The sequence below is a fragment of the Seriola aureovittata genome, chromosome 10 (assembly GCF_021018895.1).
Source record: "Seriola aureovittata isolate HTS-2021-v1 ecotype China chromosome 10, ASM2101889v1, whole genome shotgun sequence".
Taxonomy (NCBI): domain Eukaryota; kingdom Metazoa; phylum Chordata; class Actinopteri; order Carangiformes; family Carangidae; genus Seriola; species Seriola aureovittata.
Genome location: NC_079373.1, coordinates 22,487,693 through 22,505,840, shown reverse-complemented (window position 1 = coordinate 22,505,840; position 18,148 = coordinate 22,487,693). Strand labels below are relative to the sequence as shown.

At 40.0% G+C, this 18,148-nt stretch overlaps 2 protein-coding genes and 2 non-coding genes across 5 annotated transcripts; 2 read left to right on the top strand and 2 right to left on the bottom strand.

Annotated features, from left to right (window-relative positions):
- Positions 1-70: 70 nt before the first annotated feature.
- Positions 71-3,748, bottom strand: setd6 (SET domain containing 6, protein lysine methyltransferase). The gene is made up of 9 exons (XM_056386594.1): positions 3,619-3,748; positions 3,107-3,190; positions 2,780-2,924; positions 2,541-2,682; positions 2,182-2,376; positions 1,859-2,006; positions 1,465-1,645; positions 648-784; positions 71-521 (listed from the first exon to the last, which is right to left on the bottom strand). Exons 1-9 carry the CDS (start codon positions 3,643-3,645, stop codon positions 189-191), a joined length of 1,392 nt encoding a protein of 463 aa, XP_056242569.1. The 5' UTR covers positions 3,646-3,748; the 3' UTR covers positions 71-188.
- Positions 3,749-4,361: 613 nt separating this feature from the next.
- trnap-ugg (transfer RNA proline (anticodon UGG)) lies at positions 4,362-4,433 on the top strand. Its single transcript has one exon. It is a non-coding gene; the product is annotated as a tRNA-Pro (tRNA).
- Positions 4,434-5,233: 800 nt separating this feature from the next.
- trnap-agg (transfer RNA proline (anticodon AGG)) lies at positions 5,234-5,305 on the bottom strand. The gene has a single exon. It is a non-coding gene; the product is annotated as a tRNA-Pro (tRNA).
- A 4,105-nt stretch (positions 5,306-9,410) lies between these two features.
- On the top strand, positions 9,411-17,643 carry bbs2 (Bardet-Biedl syndrome 2). 2 transcript variants are annotated; one of them, XM_056386490.1, is made up of 18 exons: positions 9,411-9,514; positions 10,043-10,196; positions 10,449-10,676; positions 10,840-10,965; positions 11,327-11,389; positions 11,625-11,702; positions 11,941-12,045; positions 12,367-12,453; positions 12,588-12,723; positions 13,061-13,200; positions 13,462-13,591; positions 13,684-13,855; positions 14,011-14,140; positions 14,322-14,441; positions 14,930-15,067; positions 15,449-15,561; positions 16,039-16,187; positions 16,447-17,643. In XM_056386490.1, the coding sequence occupies exons 2-18, from the start codon at positions 10,080-10,082 to the stop codon at positions 16,551-16,553; spliced, it is 2,139 nt and encodes a 712-aa protein (XP_056242465.1). In that variant the 5' UTR covers positions 9,411-9,514; positions 10,043-10,079; the 3' UTR covers positions 16,554-17,643. The 2 variants fall into 2 exon arrangements, with proteins under 2 accessions (XP_056242465.1, XP_056242464.1); XM_056386489.1 differs by having other exon boundaries at positions 9,444-9,536.
- Positions 17,644-18,148: the final 505 nt, after the last annotated feature.

Here is an 18,148-nt window from a genome sequence, read left to right as displayed (position 1 = left end):
TTACACTTTGTCGAAGTGGCGAAACATACACATATTTTTTCAGCAAGAGTACAAAACGAACTTGAAAATGTCATCTGGAAAAACATTTATTGACTGTTTTGAAAGGGAAGTTGTAGTAAATGGGTTTTCTTCTTAGGATAAAAAAAAAAGACCTTCCACCGTGGTCCTGGTCCGTGTCACAGTTGAACTCATGACTTGGTGAGCTCCATCAGTCTGTACAGGATTCTCTTCTGTCCATATTGTACCTGCAGTGCATTCTGCTGCCTGGTGCTCAGTCCAGCAAGTGCCACCTTGTTCTCTATCAGTGCCCGGTCGCTGTCTGTGACCCCCTCCTCCTCCCTGTTTCCATAGGACCTCAGAGTTAGACGGGCTGCTTCATGAATCAGCTTTTTCCATGAAGCCTTTAATTCTGGGAGACCCTCGCTAGAGAAAGCAAGAGAAATCTCGTCTTCCTCGTCATCTTCCTCCCATCCTTCATTTTCTTTGAACTCTGAGAACTCGTCCTTTGACATGCACAGCACCTGATGATACACAAAGCAAGAATCATGTTTCCAATAACAGCCATTCATCAACTACTCATCCCTAACAAAGTAGTTTTGTTCAGTTTACAAACATCAACAGCAGCACTGTTGTATGCACTCCCTCACCTTGAGTGCAGTATGTAGCTCCATGTCTGTAAGGCAGCCCTGTTTACCAAACACAAAGGCTCCTTTGTCTTGCATCATCTGACACAGCATCTTCCACTGCTCCTCCACCAGCTGCCGGTCCAAATCAGACTGAATGCCTGAGAGGAGAAGAAGAAGAAAAGATTAGGAGTGAGGGTCTTCAACTGAATTAAAGGGCAATTCTAAAAAAGATGAATCTGAAAGGGTTGGACTCTGCTGCTATGATTCTGATAAGAAAATTATTTATTTTCCTCTGAACTGATAGAGACAATATAATGTCCACATCTATCTACAACTATGTCCACATTTTTATTTCCACCCATATACACATACAGGTACCAAAACAAACCCCTGCTAGAAAGAAACAGATCTGCAAAGTCTAACTAATTAATCTCAGTATCATCAAGTGAACTGACCATTACACCTACAACATGCCTCAAAAGACAAAGAGGAAAAACACAACTATCAGTGACACACTTGGCCGATATACCATAAGTTATCTTAGTTCATAAAATCACAGTGCAATGACGATACGGCCATGAAAACCTTTCACACAGATACATGAATACAGCTCACTCGCTCCTCTCGTCTCAATTTTCACTCTTGAATGGCCTGAGCTTTAGTGTTCTTTCCATGCTTTCTATTGGAGCGTTTTTAAAAGAGTGTACATATAACAAATGTTTTAAATAAATCTGACAAACTCAATCTTTAGGCTACAGGCTTCCTACATCCTCTGTAAACTAATTTCTTTCCTAAACACGAGCCTCTTCTGAAGACTCTGTGGGCACTTATCAATCACCTTGTGTGGCGACTTTGTAGAGGTTGGTGTGGGGGATGTCAGCAGTGTCGTTGCTGTTGCTTGGATACGGTTCTGTGAAGCCATACATATGAAGCAGCTGCCAGTTGGCCATCTGCCCATAGGTGTTAAATACCTCCTCATCCTTATGAATGGGGCGCACGCAAACCATCTTCAGACTGTCCTGAGAGTGATGGAGTGCAGAGAGAATGAGAAAGGAATTAGGAAGAAGATAAAGTGAGAGAAGAGTTTACTTCTTATTGAAGAAAAACATGCTTCCTCACTTCTCAGGTGTGTGTCTTCTCAGGTGAGAAGCTTTTCTGGCAGACTAAACAACAAACTACTGCTACCAACTTAAAAAAAGTCCATCGATATTAAAGTGGATGTGTCAACTCACCGGTGTGAACTCCAGATTAGCATTATGATTGGACACATGGTTTAGCATATCAGCCATGGGAACCATCATGGGTGGGTTGGGGGCCTTCTCCTCGTCCTCATCCTCATCTTCATCATCCTCCTCCTCCTCTTCCTGTGGCTCTTGGAAACTACAGAGAGAGAGAGAGAGAGAGAGAGAGAGAGAGAGAGAGAGAGAGAGAGAGAGAGAGAGAGAGAGAGAGAGGAGACATGAAGGAACAGATCAGATTTCAGAACGCAGGACTACAAGGTAAAAAAAAAAAGATCCAGATACATTATGTACGTGAGTGTCTCGTGCTCACTCACCTGTAGGCCATAACAAAGGCCACCAGCTGTGTGTAAAGCTCCAGAGTGTGTGTGCTGGGGTTCCAGAGGTCAGGATGCTGGGTGATGAAAGGCAAGACCACGTCTGTATATTCCTTACGGATGTTAGCCAAGTCTCTGTCCACAGCCTCTGGAATACCTGTTCCCCTCAACAGTCTGCCCCTCTCCTCTTTAGACCTGAACAGATGGACTCTAAATTACTCTAATGAAGCTATTAATTCACACTTCAACAGAAAAAAATCAAGGACAAATCTCTTACCAACAACACTAACTGACAAGTGACCTCTCAGATGGGATTTAGACACTGATTAGAAACTGGGTTTTTTTTTTTTTTTTTTTACCAGAACATGGGGTGATCCAGTGTCTTGAAGTCTGTCCACAGAGAGAGATAGGGTTTCCAGTGGGACTGTGAGGATGTGTACTCGTACAGCAGAGCCAGTAGCAGGGGAACCCAGCCTGAAGGGCTCTCCAGAGATGACTTCTCTGTGAAGGAAAAAGGGAATAACACAGGAGTTACAGACAGAGCGACGATGCAGGCAACTTTGATGTTAAGAAAAAACTTCTTTGTAGTAACTGTTACCTTTCTCCAGCAGGGCAGAAACCTTAGTTGTCCCCTGGTGGAGAAGAGCTGATCTGGGGATGGTGAATAAAACCTCCCCCTCCTCTATGTTGTCCTTAGCCAGCATCCCATACTCTGACACTGTTCCCTCTTTACTCACATACACCTGCAGAGAGAGGCACCCATCCTAAAACTGCAACCCAGTCTTTAAAACATTAAATACTGAAAAATAAAAAATAAAAATGGAAGGAAAACTGAAGATAAAGAACTTCCTAGCTGTCAAACAGACAGTGGGATGATAATGTCTGTCTGTCTGACAGGGTCCTGGTGCAGGTTGTGATAACATACCTTATTGCTGAGAACCAGACCGACTCTATTGCACCACTGTAGGAAAGTCTCCAGAGGACCGAGCTGTGAGCCGCCGTCATCTATCTGTCCACAAAAGTCACATTGGATAAAAACCTAAGCATCTTACTTGGTTCTCACTATTAGAGCCGCTCAACAACAGCTGCTATACAATCACAACGGTACAGTGATGTCAAGGGGTTGTCCAACTGTCTTACTTTACGGCTGTCTTGTGTAACAGCCCATAAGGTTTCAGATTAAATCAAAGGTTATAAATTCAAGGAAATGACATTTGTTGCCATGACTGTTAAAACTGTGCAAATATCAAGCAAATATACACGCACAGACTAACGCCACTGACAACTTCATCTAGCTAACACGTGAAGCTAAGTTACAAACAACATAGCGTGCACCGCTAGCAGCTATTTACACACATAGCTGACCGGGTACAGTGCAGCTAAATATAACATGCATTATCTGCTGCCTTTTCAGATTTAAAATGATAAAGTTGTGACCTTGGTTCGTTTCGGTTCTGTTGCCATTTTAGCGCTGGTACTAGCAAACTAGCTCGAGGCTAACCACAGCATGTAGGACACGTGTGCTGTGAACAACATTAGGATCAGTTCACCCTGAGCTCTGCCTTGCAGGCAACCGATGAACACACCCTGATATAGTGGCTGTGATATCACCATGGACATATACTGTTAATGCTTTCTTTGAAATCATGAACAGAACAAAGAGAAAAAGAAATATGAAAATTAAATTTAAGAGATCATTACAAAAAAGTTGTTAAAAATTCATAAATACATATCATTACAGCAGATTTTTAAAATAACTATAAAATATGGATATCAGACGTGCCCCTTGGTGATGCAGTGTATGGGATATGTTGTAATATACTTTATAAATACTTTTAAGTATTTGCAAGTGCGCACAGATGTAGGTTAATATTATTATATAATAATTACTATTACCTTAATACAATTTTAAAAATTGTTCACAGCATGTATCAGTTTTTCATATCAAATGGCTTTAAAATTTGATCCTGGTATTACATTAGAGTGAATTACTGTCTGCAGTGTCAGATGGCCTTGTCTATTATTTCAGCTCCTGTGGTTTTTGGTCTCTGTTATGTTTTCCGCTCGGTGACAACTACCCGGTGTTGTTCAGTCAGGTGAGCTCTGGATGACAAGCCTGTCACGAGACGTGTCCCATTGATTTTACCTGATTTTCGATCGACTTAAATGACCTCTTATGAGGCTCGTTGGTCTAGGGGTATGATTCTCGCTTTGGGTGCGAGAGGTCCCGGGTTCAAATCCCGGACGAGCCCTGTTTTGACTTCACGGTTAAAGGTCACAGAGTGCACACAAGAAGTGGCACCCAGTTAATCCAAACAGCAAAATCAAGAACTTCTTCATTGAAGAGGTTTCACAATTAGTTACAAAGCACTGGCAGTATACACAGGACAGTTAGAACATAACACCATATTTAAGTAAAGAAATATTGGCATGTGTGTGCAAAGTATTCAACATTTGAACAGAATGTTTATGACAGGTAGATGCAGGTGAAATCAGACTACTGATGATCCAGATGACACATCCACAAATGCAGCATGTGAATTTATGCAACATATCCGTCTGATTCACTTGATAATTACAATTGTTTATTTTTTGTCAGTTATTTGCTGTCTGCATATTTTTTTTGCTAACATGCCAATCATTTGTAAGTGTGAATTTTAACTTAATTTTAACTAACGTGAAAATGTTAAGGCAAGCTAATGGGAGGTCTCATTGAGGTTCAGAACAGACGAGGTCAGAACATTCATGAGATCCATTTGAAACAACTACATGAAGGCAAGTAAGAGAGAGAAGTGACAGAGAAACTCTCATCGCTCTCTTTGCATCCTTTATATTCTTGGATTAGTCATATTGTTTTCTCCTCTCCTTGGGTTTTTTTTTACTTTAACTCATCCTTCTCATCATGTTTTCTGTCCGTGTTGATTTATACTATCAGTGTGGACATATTTTGTAGAAGTGCAAACTCATTGCAGCCTTGTGTTTTCCATTTTCCTTAGAAATGAACTTTACAAAAGCTCCTCAGGTTTCTGTGACCCTCTGGGGTTAAAAAGCAGGGCTCGTCCGGGATTTGAACCCGGGACCTCTCGCACCCTAAGCGAGAATCATACCCCTAGACCAACGAGCCAGATGTCATGATGGTCCACCTTTGTCTGTGTCTGACATTAATGTCTGCTATGAACTCTTTCAAACTGGTGATCAAACTGGCATCTTAGGTCCCTGCATCTCATCTATTGAAACATCCCCCTCTCAACACAATTCACTGTGATGTAGTTGTAGTGGCAAGATTACCCAACAACCTAGTGTTTTTTCTGTCCTGCCAGGACCGTTTTATTGGTTACCTTAGAAATGAACTGTACCATAGTTTCTCAGCTGTGTGGGACTCCCAGAAGTTAAAATGGCTCATCGCTGGGACTTCTTACACCCTAACCAAAAAACATACTTCTTCATACTACACCAGGAAGCCTGAATGTACAGGTGTTTACATCTGCATTTTATGCTGCTAAAAAACCTGTGATTGAACTCTTCAAACTGGTGATGTGGCAATTTGGGGCTCCATATCTCATGTAGTCCAACAGCACCCTCTGGTGCCACCACCCACAGAACAGAAAATAAAATAATAGAGAATATAGTGCAGTAATCACAATAATAATCAAATCAATAATAAAGATCAAAGAGGACTATTGTGTGATAGCTGAAGTGGCAGCAATCACACGGATATAAAATATAAATGCGAGTTTGCCCTCATGAGTATGTGAAAATGATTAGATTATTAGACTTAAATAATAACACATACTGTTGGAGGTGGGGTCACATGACTGCTGGGATGAGGAGCAGCAGGAGAACAGGTGTGCTAACTAGACAGCTCACACAGGTGCCTTGAGTGTTCTTTGTTCTGTCCTGAGCTCATTCTCTGTTTGCCCTTTAGTTCAACTGCTTCCCTCTATCATTTCACTTTTGTTCCTGAGTGCATTGAGTGAGTTTATTTCATTATATTTCATCAAGTCACGTTTAATTTGTAGAACATTTAATCTCCTTAGTTTGTTCTCACATGATTATACTTTTAAAGTGAGAATGTGTTGATGTACTGATTTTTGATTTAGAATAGTTCATTGTTGTTGATTCAAGATAATATGATAGAATTTGAAGGAGAACCCAACGCTTTTTAAGAATTCACATTTCTTATTCTTGTGCCCCAGAACAGATTCTGCTGTTAAATGCCACCTGTTCTCAAACTAGTACATTTATGTCAGTTTTCAAACTTTTGTACTTTGAGTATTAAATGGATTATTGAATCTTTTGTTATTTTCTTAGACAGATTAGTTTGACATAAAGTCCATTTACTTAAAGGAAACTTTTTCAGATTTTTTACAGGATTCCTGTACCTGCAGTTGGAGCAGTGTGAAGCGACCTCCTCTGAAACTGATGGGAGCATAACTTGCACCTGACTGAGCTAATAATGGTAAGTGAAATGAATTTCAGTACTGTATTGTGAAGAGCTGCCTAAAATGTCCTGGTTTTCCCTGCAATGGAAAGTTTATCTTATTCAATATAAATATGTGTTTTCATAGGGATGCCAGGGTCGAAATTCTACTGTAACTTCAGTGTCACACACTGTGTGGGAACTTTGAGCACCAAGTTTTACACAAAGCACTTTCTTTCACAGTTTGTGTGTGTGACCTCACCACTGGTCATTTGTTTGGTTTTATTCAGAGTCTTATTTTCCTTTTTCCAAATGCAAAACTCTTTTGCAGTATTTTATTGTCTTAGAGAGTAATTTGCAACACAGAATTGTGTTGTAAACTAGAGTGAAATCCATCAGCACATTGTGGTTGTTTTTCACAGTTTTATAGCTTTGGTCAGTAAAGTGATAAATCAGAGTTGTTACTGAGTAGTTCTTTAATACTTAATCATTATGTCACAATGAGTTCCTTCACAACAAATCAGACACCGCAAGTTTTCAATTATAAAATTCAAGCTGTGTGTGTCATATCCACGTTATTTTCTGATGCATTAGTGATGATGATGAGTTTAAAAATATTCATGTAATAACCAGAATCCTTTTAACTCATTTTAAACGTTTAACTATGATCTGTGTGGAAATGAAATTGCTCAAATTACAAACTGCTTTTATTTGTTTGTTGTTTTTGAAAGTGCATGTTTACAAAACACACGTCCGTCTGGCAAAAATGTTAGTGGCCTTATACTGATGCTTGTAACACTGAAAAATCACACATTTCTCCTAATGCTAACTGCCAGTCATCTGCATCTGTTCCTGTGAGGAAAAGAAAAGATGAAGTAAATGTACTGGACCTTTCTGCTGACCTCTTTTTGTCCAACTCTCCTTGTATGTAGGACTTTAAGATTGCGGTTGTGCCCATCAACACGCATGACACATCTGATGTTTGTCACTGATCCAATACCATATTTCTCCTGAATGATTTGTCATTTAGGAAGCTAGCTTGCTGGCTGGGCGCATGGCTCACTGTGGGCAAGCTAGCCGCGCCTCCCGGCTGCTAGCATTAGCATTAGCTAGCAGCTAGCTTGCTGGCATTGTACATTGATGAATGAATGAGTGAAGTTCCCATTTAATCAAGAATTCAGTTCACAGTAAAGTACTTTAAATGGGAAAATAAGAAATGTGATGGTATGATGGCTAGCTTAGCTTTTGTGTGACAGCGGTAAAAAGTGAAGTCTCCCTGTCACCCATTCATCATTTGCTGGTCTGGGATCTGTACTTATAGACTACTCTATTGTCCCATTACTCTACACTACCACACGTTATATGGCTTGACCTAGACTACACATTTAAACAACCATAAATACACAGATCTAATAGATGGCTCCGAGAAATATTGTCATATTATATTATTATGTCTTTGAAAATGTTTCAAAATAAAAGAATCATTCCACAATCTGCACTTTGTTTGAAAGCTTTATCATCGATGATTCATGTTTAATGTTAATGACCGAATTCAGTTAACAATCAACTCGTATGAATTCCACCCAAATTACATCAGTCATCTTGTTATGAGAACTTATCTATATGATACACAACCTCAAGTGAAGTTTGTATAAGAGCAGTGGACATTTGAATTATTGCTGTAATCAGATGTATTGTCTGATGCTGGTCATTAAGCTCCAGCACTGCTAAATATCTGATGACAACATATAATCCACACAGTGAGAATTGCCACCCCTCACCACCCTGGTGACCTGAATGGTTTGATGTGTATGAGAATGATGTAATTCATATGCTGTGGCCTTCAGTCACCAGATCTCAACCAAGTTTAACAACCACTAAAGCTGTTTTGGCTAAACACCTTACTTACCTTATTACACTTTATCTTGGTTTTTGTCAACTGTCTGGCATATTATACATCACTGTGATGTTTTGCTAGTCTACATTTATTACGCTGCCACATTATTTACAAAGACCCAACACTGTTCCTCAGTCGTTTTGTTTGGGTTAAGCTGTGCAACAACTCCTAAACCTTTTATGTTCCACCATATATCGAACCGACGCCCTCAACTCTTTCTCCCCACAACCTTTATTAATAAGAATGAACGGTAAACGGGACAAAGCAATAAAGATTTATTCATTATTTATACACTTTATTTTTTATTTTTTAGCTTAGGTCTACTTTAATTGACCCCTGCTGCCACCACATTTGTTCTAAATGCGCAACCTTTACTTTGAAGACGAACTGTCTGTTTCCGGCTCTCTACTTCCTTGTTCAATTTTCATTGTACAAGTTGCTGAATTGAATTCCACGTCTTCTTTCAATGGGTCAATAACACACGTAAACCCTTAACAGCGTATAGGCAGCATCGGCTAATGAAAAACGAGCTCTCAAACGTCAACATACATTAACACTTAGCACAAGGAGGACAATGAAATTAGGCAATGCCCTCTAAGTTGGCATTTTTTCATTATAAAATATGAAAAACTGCAGAAGAATTATACCTCGTGCACCGACCGTTTAACCTGTAACAATATTTTGTGTATAGTCTGTGGTAACAATGCATCATACTTTACAAACTGATCATGTGTTTACATGTTGAATCTGAAGAGTAACTGTTGTAATAAATGCAAGGGAGTAAAAAGTTCAATGATTTTCTCCCTAAATGGTTTGCTTACATTTCACCACTGCTCCACTCAGTCCTAGGTAGAAAGTTAAGAAGAATCTTTTATTTTGAAAACAGCAGACAGGAAGAGGTTGTTGTCAGGGAATCAACTGTGACCTATCGCTACGTTGTCTTGGTACCCAGCTAGCTCATTAGCTGGCCGGCTCATTAGAACAAAAACAACATTTGCAGCTTAGGAGGGTGCCAGGTAAAAGTGTCTTCTCATATTGGTATGACTCCCGAAAAAAACAGTAATTTTGTTTGTATAGTCTCGTTGGTAGTTTTGAGTTGTTTCCCGCAACATTGAACCCAGCGACGTTAACGTTATCCAGTTAAGCTAGGCTTGCAAAGCAATGATATCAAACACAGGCGATTTGTATTCTTTCAAATAATGAATATTTTAGTTGATATTGATACGGAGTTTACGACGTGGTAGAGAGTCATGCGTGATGTGTTTTTGTTGTATAGTTGACATTCTTGTTCAGAAAACGACGGGGAGATTAGCCAGAAAAGCTTTAGCTTGCCACTCTTTGTTGCTAGGCAACAGAACTCACCACTGGATGTCTGAGGTAAAGCCTGTAATTACATTAGTGTAGCAAAATCACGCATTGTCGCTTGGGTATAAGCATGGCAACCTTCTTTGCTCATGCGCTTGATTCGCCACTCTTTAAATTACTTTCTGAAAACACCTGAAATAATTAATTACCTCTTGCTGTCTGTTGCTGTCTGTCTGCAGGCTTCTTGTTGGCTCTTAGGGATATACAGTAGACACCATGTTGGTCCCCATATTCACGCTGAAGCTGAACCACAAGATTAATCCTCGCATGGTGACTATTGGGAAATTTGATGGAGTCCACCCATGCCTTACTGCAGCCACACAGGCTGGAAAGGTTAGGAAAATGAACATTTTCACTGTTCCAACATAACTTTAACAAATTCTTGATGACCAAAAAGTAGACAGCATTGCATGGTTGCTATCCGAGTACATAATTTTTCTCAAGTCTCTTCTGATTTATACTCATCACTACACTTGTTAACTCTGTTAACTACAAAAAATACCATTCTTACTTTTATAGTAACTATCCCTTATACTTAATATATTCCCACCTCATGCCCTCAATTCTCTTCTTTCTCTTTAAAAGGTTTTTATCCACAACCCTCATGCTCGTGGGCAGAGACCTGTGGCCCACCGACTGAGTCAGAGCACTCAGGACTCTGACATCTCTCTGCTCAACATCAACCAGGCAGTCACTTGTTTGACGGCAGGAAACCTGGGACCAAATACCACTGGGGACACATTGTTAGTGGGTTCCCAAACTAACCTGCTGGCCTATGATGTCCATGACAATGCTGATGTATTCTACAGAGAGGTGAGTGGAGTTGGGAAGAATAGTGAAGGAATAACTTTGAACTGACACTGTATAATTAAAACAGGAAAATGGACAATGGTTAAAGTAGCAATCCTTTATACACAGAGTATGATCATGGCTTGGCTAAACATCATGTTTCCACTTCTGCTACGTGTGGGTGTAGGTGACAGATGGGGCCAATGCCATTGTGTTGGGGAAACTTGGGGACATTGCTTCTCCTCTTGCCATCATCGGAGGGAATTGTGCCTTGCAAGGCTTCGACTATGAGGGCACTGACCACTTTTGGACAGTAAGAACTAACATAATACTTAAAAGTTTGACTACATTTCAATTTTTCTTATCTACAAGTGTCATCGGTAATTTAGATTCAGATATAGATATGAATCCAGGATGCAGCTGAAAAAGATCAACATTAGGTTATTTGTCATTACTTATGAACTAGTAACAGATCTTATAACTTTCATTGTTACAAACCATTTGCCATCCACAAAGGGGCGGATTCATAATGTCGATTTATTTTTTTAAGTAAATTCATCTTACATTAGTACATGAAATAAGTATACTGCGATTGCTTTCAAGGCCTGTCAAGAATTGTCATCCCTTTGATCAACATTTCTGTGAAATGTAATCATGAAGTATCTTGTTCTTAGGTAACTGGAGATAATGTCAGATCTCTAGTGCTTTGTGACTTCACTGGGGATGGGAAAAATGAGGTAAGTCCTGACCTGCTGCCGGTCTGAGACACATGCTGCATGGTCACTGTGTCTGCAGTTTGATTTGCAATGAGTTTTGTTGCTTGTCTTCCTCCTGTCCGTCTCCTGTTTTCTACAGCTCACAGTTCACAGCGCTGTCAAAACTGTACATATGAGTTAAATGAAATATTCATCCATATTAATATGGTAATTTATTGATTAAAAAATGTCATCCGATTGTGCATTGTGTTTTTAGCTCTTGGTAGGATCTGAGGACTTTGACATCAGGGTATTCAAAGAGGATGAGCTTGTGTCTGAGATGACTGAAAATGAGGTAAATGGTTGAAACATATTACACTTGTTCCAAGCTTGTTAACTGAAAAGAAAATGTATTTACTCTGTGTTCTGTTTTTTAAGTACATTAAATTGTATTTTATACAGCAGGCAGTAAAAATAAAACTTATGATCATTGCACTGGTAGTACTGATATGATATATTCTGTTTTTTGCTGCACTAGAGCAGAGTAATACTTTTTGACATGCCAAGTGTCTCCTCTGTCCTTCTTCATACAGACAGTAACATCACTTTGCCATATGCATGGTAGCAGGTTTGGCTATGCCCTGGCTAATGGCACTGTTGGAGTCTATGATCGCACTGCCCGCTACTGGAGGATCAAGGTACCACAATGATAATGTATTTTTGGAGAAGAAGGGCTAGCCTTTTTAGACAGTAAGGACAAACACCAGTAAATTCAACTCAAATCTGATGTTTGGTGGCTTACAGATACTATATGTGTAAAATTTTTTAGCTTTTCATACTGAGGTCCTTAGGTCTGTTTGTTCTATATCTGTGTCCCTCCCTTACATATTTTATTATCATATAACTTCTGGCATCTGATAGCTTCTATCATTTTAGCCCTCTTTAGCAAGACTATAATTCATTAACAATGATGATGCCTACATGTTCTATTTAATAATGTGTTTTCTCTCCCTACTCAGTCTAAGAATCATGCAATGAGTATCCATGCCTTTGACCTGAATGCTGATGGGGTTGTGGAGCTTATCACTGGATGGTCCAATGGAAAGGTCAGCATACAACTTAGCAGGCCTGGTGTCTAGAAACAACCTCTCATAAATTTTTTTGGACACAACAACTGATTAATTTCTGCAGTCTTTCTTGCTAGAGTTCATTTTGGGATCACGTTCCTATTTTGTTCCAGATTGATGCTCGTAGCGACCGCACAGGCGAGGTCATTTTCAAAGACAACCTGTCCTCCTCTGTGGCTGGAGTGGTGGAGGGAGACTACAGGTTGGATGGACAGAAACAACTTATCTGCACCTCCATAGAGGGAGAGGGTATGTTGTATGAGAGGATATGTTGAAACTGGTTGAATATGGGCCATCAAACACATTCTAGGAGGAATGCATTTTATGTTTTTTTTTTTTTCCATTATATACAAGACATTTATTCATACTGTATGCATAGCACTCAGGAAGTATTCAGACCCCTTAATTTTTTTTTTTCAAATTTTGATATGTTGCAGCCATATGCAGTTCGTGTTTATGTCAGCCCCAGCTATACTATGAGCGTAATTCAGAGATATAATGGAAGCATGCTAGACATAATTTGGGAGAATGGCCTTTGAGCATAGAATAGGATGTTGTCATTGTTGTCAACATGTGTATCCTGTAGTCCGTGGTTACCTGCCAGCTAGTAAGGACCTAAAAGGAAATCTCATGGACTCCAGTGCTGAACAGGACCTCATCAGAGAGCTCAGCCAACGCAGACAGAATCTGCTGCTTGAGCTACGGAACTATGAAGAGAATGCTAAGGTACACATATTTATTTATACGTACATGTTATGCTCTCTATTTTTCATCCATCCAGAGTTTTTTCCTAAGATGTTTTAACTCTGAATCTCTCACTCTGAAACTTTTCCCTTCTAATTTGATTTTCATCATTTCTTTTACCATATCCCTGTTTGTTTCAGGGCAAGCAGACTTCATATAGATAATCACAGGATTCATAATTGACATTAGGCCAGATTTTATTGTATATGTATAACATCCACACAAATTATCATATTGTTTCAGGGTGTGTCGGAGACAAAAAGTGGGATGGGTGTAATACCAGCCAACACCCAGCTTCAGACAGCACTGTCAGTGAGACCTGCCACAGAGGCCCAGAAGGCTCATGTAGAGCTCAGCATTTCAACACCAAATGGTACTTTTGTAGCAGTTGAGCTGAAAATTTGAAGCCTGTCAAGGACTGAATAAATACTGATAATCCCTGAAACTCTGCTTTACCCCGAACAGAAACAATTATCCGTGCAGTGCTCATCTTTGCAGAGGGAATATTTGAGGGTGAGAGCCATGTTCTCCACCCCAGTGCCCATAACCTGTCGGGCTGTGTCCGAGTCCCCATCGTCCCACCAAAAGATATACCAGTGGATCTACACATTAAAGCCTTTGTTGGAGGGAAAACTAGGTAGGACATGGCCAGATACTGGCAACTGTTTTGTATCTGTATGTGTGAGAGCACGGTTATCAATAATATTGAAATAATTTTATTTTTCTCTCGATGTAATTAACACCACTAGTTTGTCTCCTCTGCATCTCTTTGTCTTCCTTTGTCTTCTCCAGCACACAGTTCCATGTGTTTGAGATCACTCGTCAGCTGCCTCGTTTCTCCATGTATGACATCAATTTTGACTCCTCAGCTGCCCCGCCCACTGGAACGGTCACCTTCAGCATCAGTGACCGACCACAGCGGGTAGGCTGTCACAGTGTCTCTCTGGGAGACAGAAAACAATAGATTCTGAGTGAATCTGATCAGTGCCATGCTATGTTGAAGGCAATGACTTACCAAGAAATGTTTTTTAATTTAAATCTAATCTGATCTCTCTTGATTTTTGAATGTAATTGTTTGCACACATGTCCGTGTGTGAATGTAGGTGGTGATGTGGCTGAATCAGAACTTCCTGCTTCCGGAGGGAGTGGAGAGTCCTGATGTCACCTTTAACTCACTAAGAGGAGGGGGACTATTGTCCATCAGCATGGCCAGCAATGGACAGGTACATGCAAAAACACAACAATAATGTGTTTCGCTTTAACCTTAATTCAAAGTTCTTGATTGCTTATTTTGACACACTAGCTTTTTCAACGCTTTTTCACAATGAGCTTTAACTCTACATTAGAGAGAGAGAGAGAATCAATGTACGTAAGCTTTATGATTCAATGTAAACTTGTATACACAAAATCAGTGATTTATCATATTTGGAAATAGCAGTGAACTTAATGGGAGTTGGACTAACCCAACACCCTACATTAAAAACTAATGCTCACACATACATTTTATTTTTCACATTGTTTTCCAGTCTAAACAGAAATCAGGTCAAGGATCAAATTATGCCATACACAGCATGAAACTTGTCTTGCATTTACTTTTCTAATACTTGCACTTTCCTGATTAGTGTGTATGCACAAAGTGACAATCATTCATAGCAGTTTAATCAACTAAAATTACTCGGTTACATAATTCATTCCTAATTTGTCTAATCAGATCACTCTGAGAACTGATGACATTGACATGGCAGGAGATCTGGTCCAATCACTGGCCTCCTTCTTGGCAATAGAAGACCTGTCAGCAGAAGCAGACTTCCCCGGATACTTTGAGGAGCTACGGTCTACACTCACTGAGGTTTGGCTTTATTTGGATTATGCTTATTCCACTAAACCTCTTAGACACTTATGTTCATCTTTGCCTAAAGAATGATTGTTATGCTTATAATGGCATCTTGTGTGAAAAGCTTCAGTCAATGCTGAGAGAAGTCAAGTTGTACATGAAAGGTTCAATCTTTGTCAAAAATGAGAACATAGTGCATCTAGTTTGTGTTGCATGTGAAGGACTTGAATATACTTTACTACCCAAATGCATCAAATGCTGTTATAACAACTCTGTTTAGCTCTGTTTAGTTTATCATGAATGTATTGCAGCCATGAGCTGTTTGTAAAGTACACCAGAAACATGTTTTTGCTTCAGTAGTGTATTAACGTTGGGTCTTATCTATCTGTATGTTAGGTGGATGAGTTCCACTCTGTTCATCAGAAGTTAACTGCAGCTATGGCTGACCACTCCAACTACATCAGGAACATGCTGGTGCAAGCAGAGGATGCTCGCCTTATGGGTGACATGTGAGTTACCACAAAAAAACCAAAGTACAACTTAATTCAGTGACAGTATATTAAACTGGTCTCATTCATCCATGTTTGTACAAAATAGGCTGCACATAGACAATACGTTAAACTCTATCATAGACCTTTTCAGCAGACATATTGACATGTCATTGTGGAAAAATTGTACAAGTGTAAAATTGTTTATAGAGTAGCATTAATAATGGCCTCATTCTGTTGAGCCAACTCCAGAGCCCTGGCATTATGCATGGCTTTCTGGAACGCTTAATAGAAAAGAGCCATCATTAATGTTAAGTCCCACCTGTGCTAATCTGCTGTATTGCAAAAAGTCTAAACTAGTGACTTCTGAATTAAAATAGTGTTTGTCTCAAAAAAACATTAGGAACATAAACAGTATATTTTACTATAGATTAATCTGTTTTTTCTTTTTTTCACCCTCTTTTTCCCACGTCTTCCCTTTTTCTCTGCATCCTGCAGGACAACTATGAAGAAGCGTTACAGAGAGCTGTATGATCTAAACAGGGATCTCATCAACGAGTATAAGATTCGCTCTAACAACCACAATGCCCTACTGGCCTGCCTCAAGTCTGTCAACCAGGCCATACAGCGGGCTGGTAGACTCCGAGGTGGGCCAATGTGTGGGAATGTGTGTGCAAATGTCCAGTGACATTACAGAAAGCAGATTAATTATGTTTGTTTCAAACATCTACTTAACCTTGTGTGCAACATCTATGAGTCAGTTAAATGTTTTACATCGTATTTGAGTGTGGCTGGAATTACACCGTAGCTACCTGACTGGAACGTCTTCTGTTGGTATTTCTGGCAGCATACAGCATATCTGTCTCCTCCTAATCTGTCTCTATCTCTTTCCATCCTTCTCTCCAGTGGGTAAGCCCAAGAACCAAGTGATCTCTGCCTGTCGAGATGCCATCAAAAGCAATAACGTGAACTCGCTCTTCAGGATCATGAGAGCTGGCACTGCGTCCTCCTGAGGGTGGAAGGAGGGAGGGACGGACGCAGAAATGGACCAATAGATTGAAATACAGAGGGACGCTCATAAGCACAACTGATGAGTACTGCATCTGTTTCAAGCATACCACCAGCAAGGATGAATCTGGGACAATAAATTTGTGTGGACTTAAAAGCAGAAGACACTAGGACTCTGGAATGGGGACACTGTTGTAGCCTTAATCCATCTTTTTCCATGACTTAGTTTTAAGCAACAGCCTGGCAGCAACACTGGGACCAGCTCCTTGAAAATTTAAATTCTGCAAGCTCAGAAGTAAAAAAAGTGCTGACCACAGGCACACTGCTCAAAATGTCATCCATCTCAGTGTTGCTCTGTGGCCGTTTGGAGGAGCTGATTTTGTGCAGTCCACCTTAGCTAGACAAGGGTCAAAGTTAGCGTAGGAGTGACACAACTGTTTAGAGAGTTCAGCTGGACCAAAACAGGAAACGGAGACTTAGACCAAACTGTTTCTCAAAAGGAATGGAGCAGATGGTCTGAGTACAATGATGCTTTAGAATAATGAATTCCCTGATCTAAAAGGATTTTTTTCATCAGTTACACACTCGCATATACTATCCGAGGGCATCTTTCATTAAGAATAAAGAAAGAGTTAAGCATGATGTTCATTGAATGCACTACAGGTGGTCCAGGTGATGTGTCACAATTGTTGAAGAAATTTTTAAACTTCAGAGAAGTCCTCCCGACCGTCTGTTTCCACCAAGAAAATGACGAGGTGCTGGACTGGCACCTAGACTGTTTAATTCAGCTGACACAGTGATGTTTAGAGAGAGCAGCTGGAGCGAGACGGAGCAGCTTTCTAGGGCGTTGTGCCATTGACATCACTGGTGGACCTGACAGTTCTGTGAGACAGCTCACTCAGACTCAGCTCTCTGCTTCCAGCTGTTGTGTATTTGCGTGGTGTTTGTAGCCAAAGAAAACTATTTTAAATTAATGAATGTCACAGAGGACCAATGATGTGTGTTTAACTTGTTTACCTTTTGTAGCCTAGATTGTACACAGATTGCAAATGTAATGATGTTGTGGCAGAAAGTATTATTAAATTAACTTATGTTTTAAAAGTTTGTGTTACTGTTTACTTGGTTGCAGTGTGATAGGGGAAGAATTTCCTTCTCAGACAAGCTGATTTACTCAGCTGTTCAGTCTGAGTGTACCTCTGGTTGGATTTGAATGTGGAAAGTAGAATTAGTGTGTATAAAAACAGTGAGGCCAGTCCTCTTCTTAAAAGAACAGCCAAACATTTTAGTCTTTTTTTCATATCTTCCTTTGTCTAATGGTCTAACTTTAGCAAACGTACAGCCAAGTGTCCACAAAGCCAACAAGTCATGTAGGTGTGACATATCTTAAAAGACATTGTAGACACTGGAAAGTTGTTTCAAATTGTATTCTTACTCACTGCTGAGCATCTCTACTGCTGCTGTTGAAGGTTTAGTGCTTTGCTCACAGTGAAGTAGTCTCAGACTTTTAGACCCACGTCTGTCTGTCTGTCTGAGCTGTATACTATATATCACCTCTGGACTTGCCCTCTTCATCATCTCATGTCACCTCTTTCATCTTCTT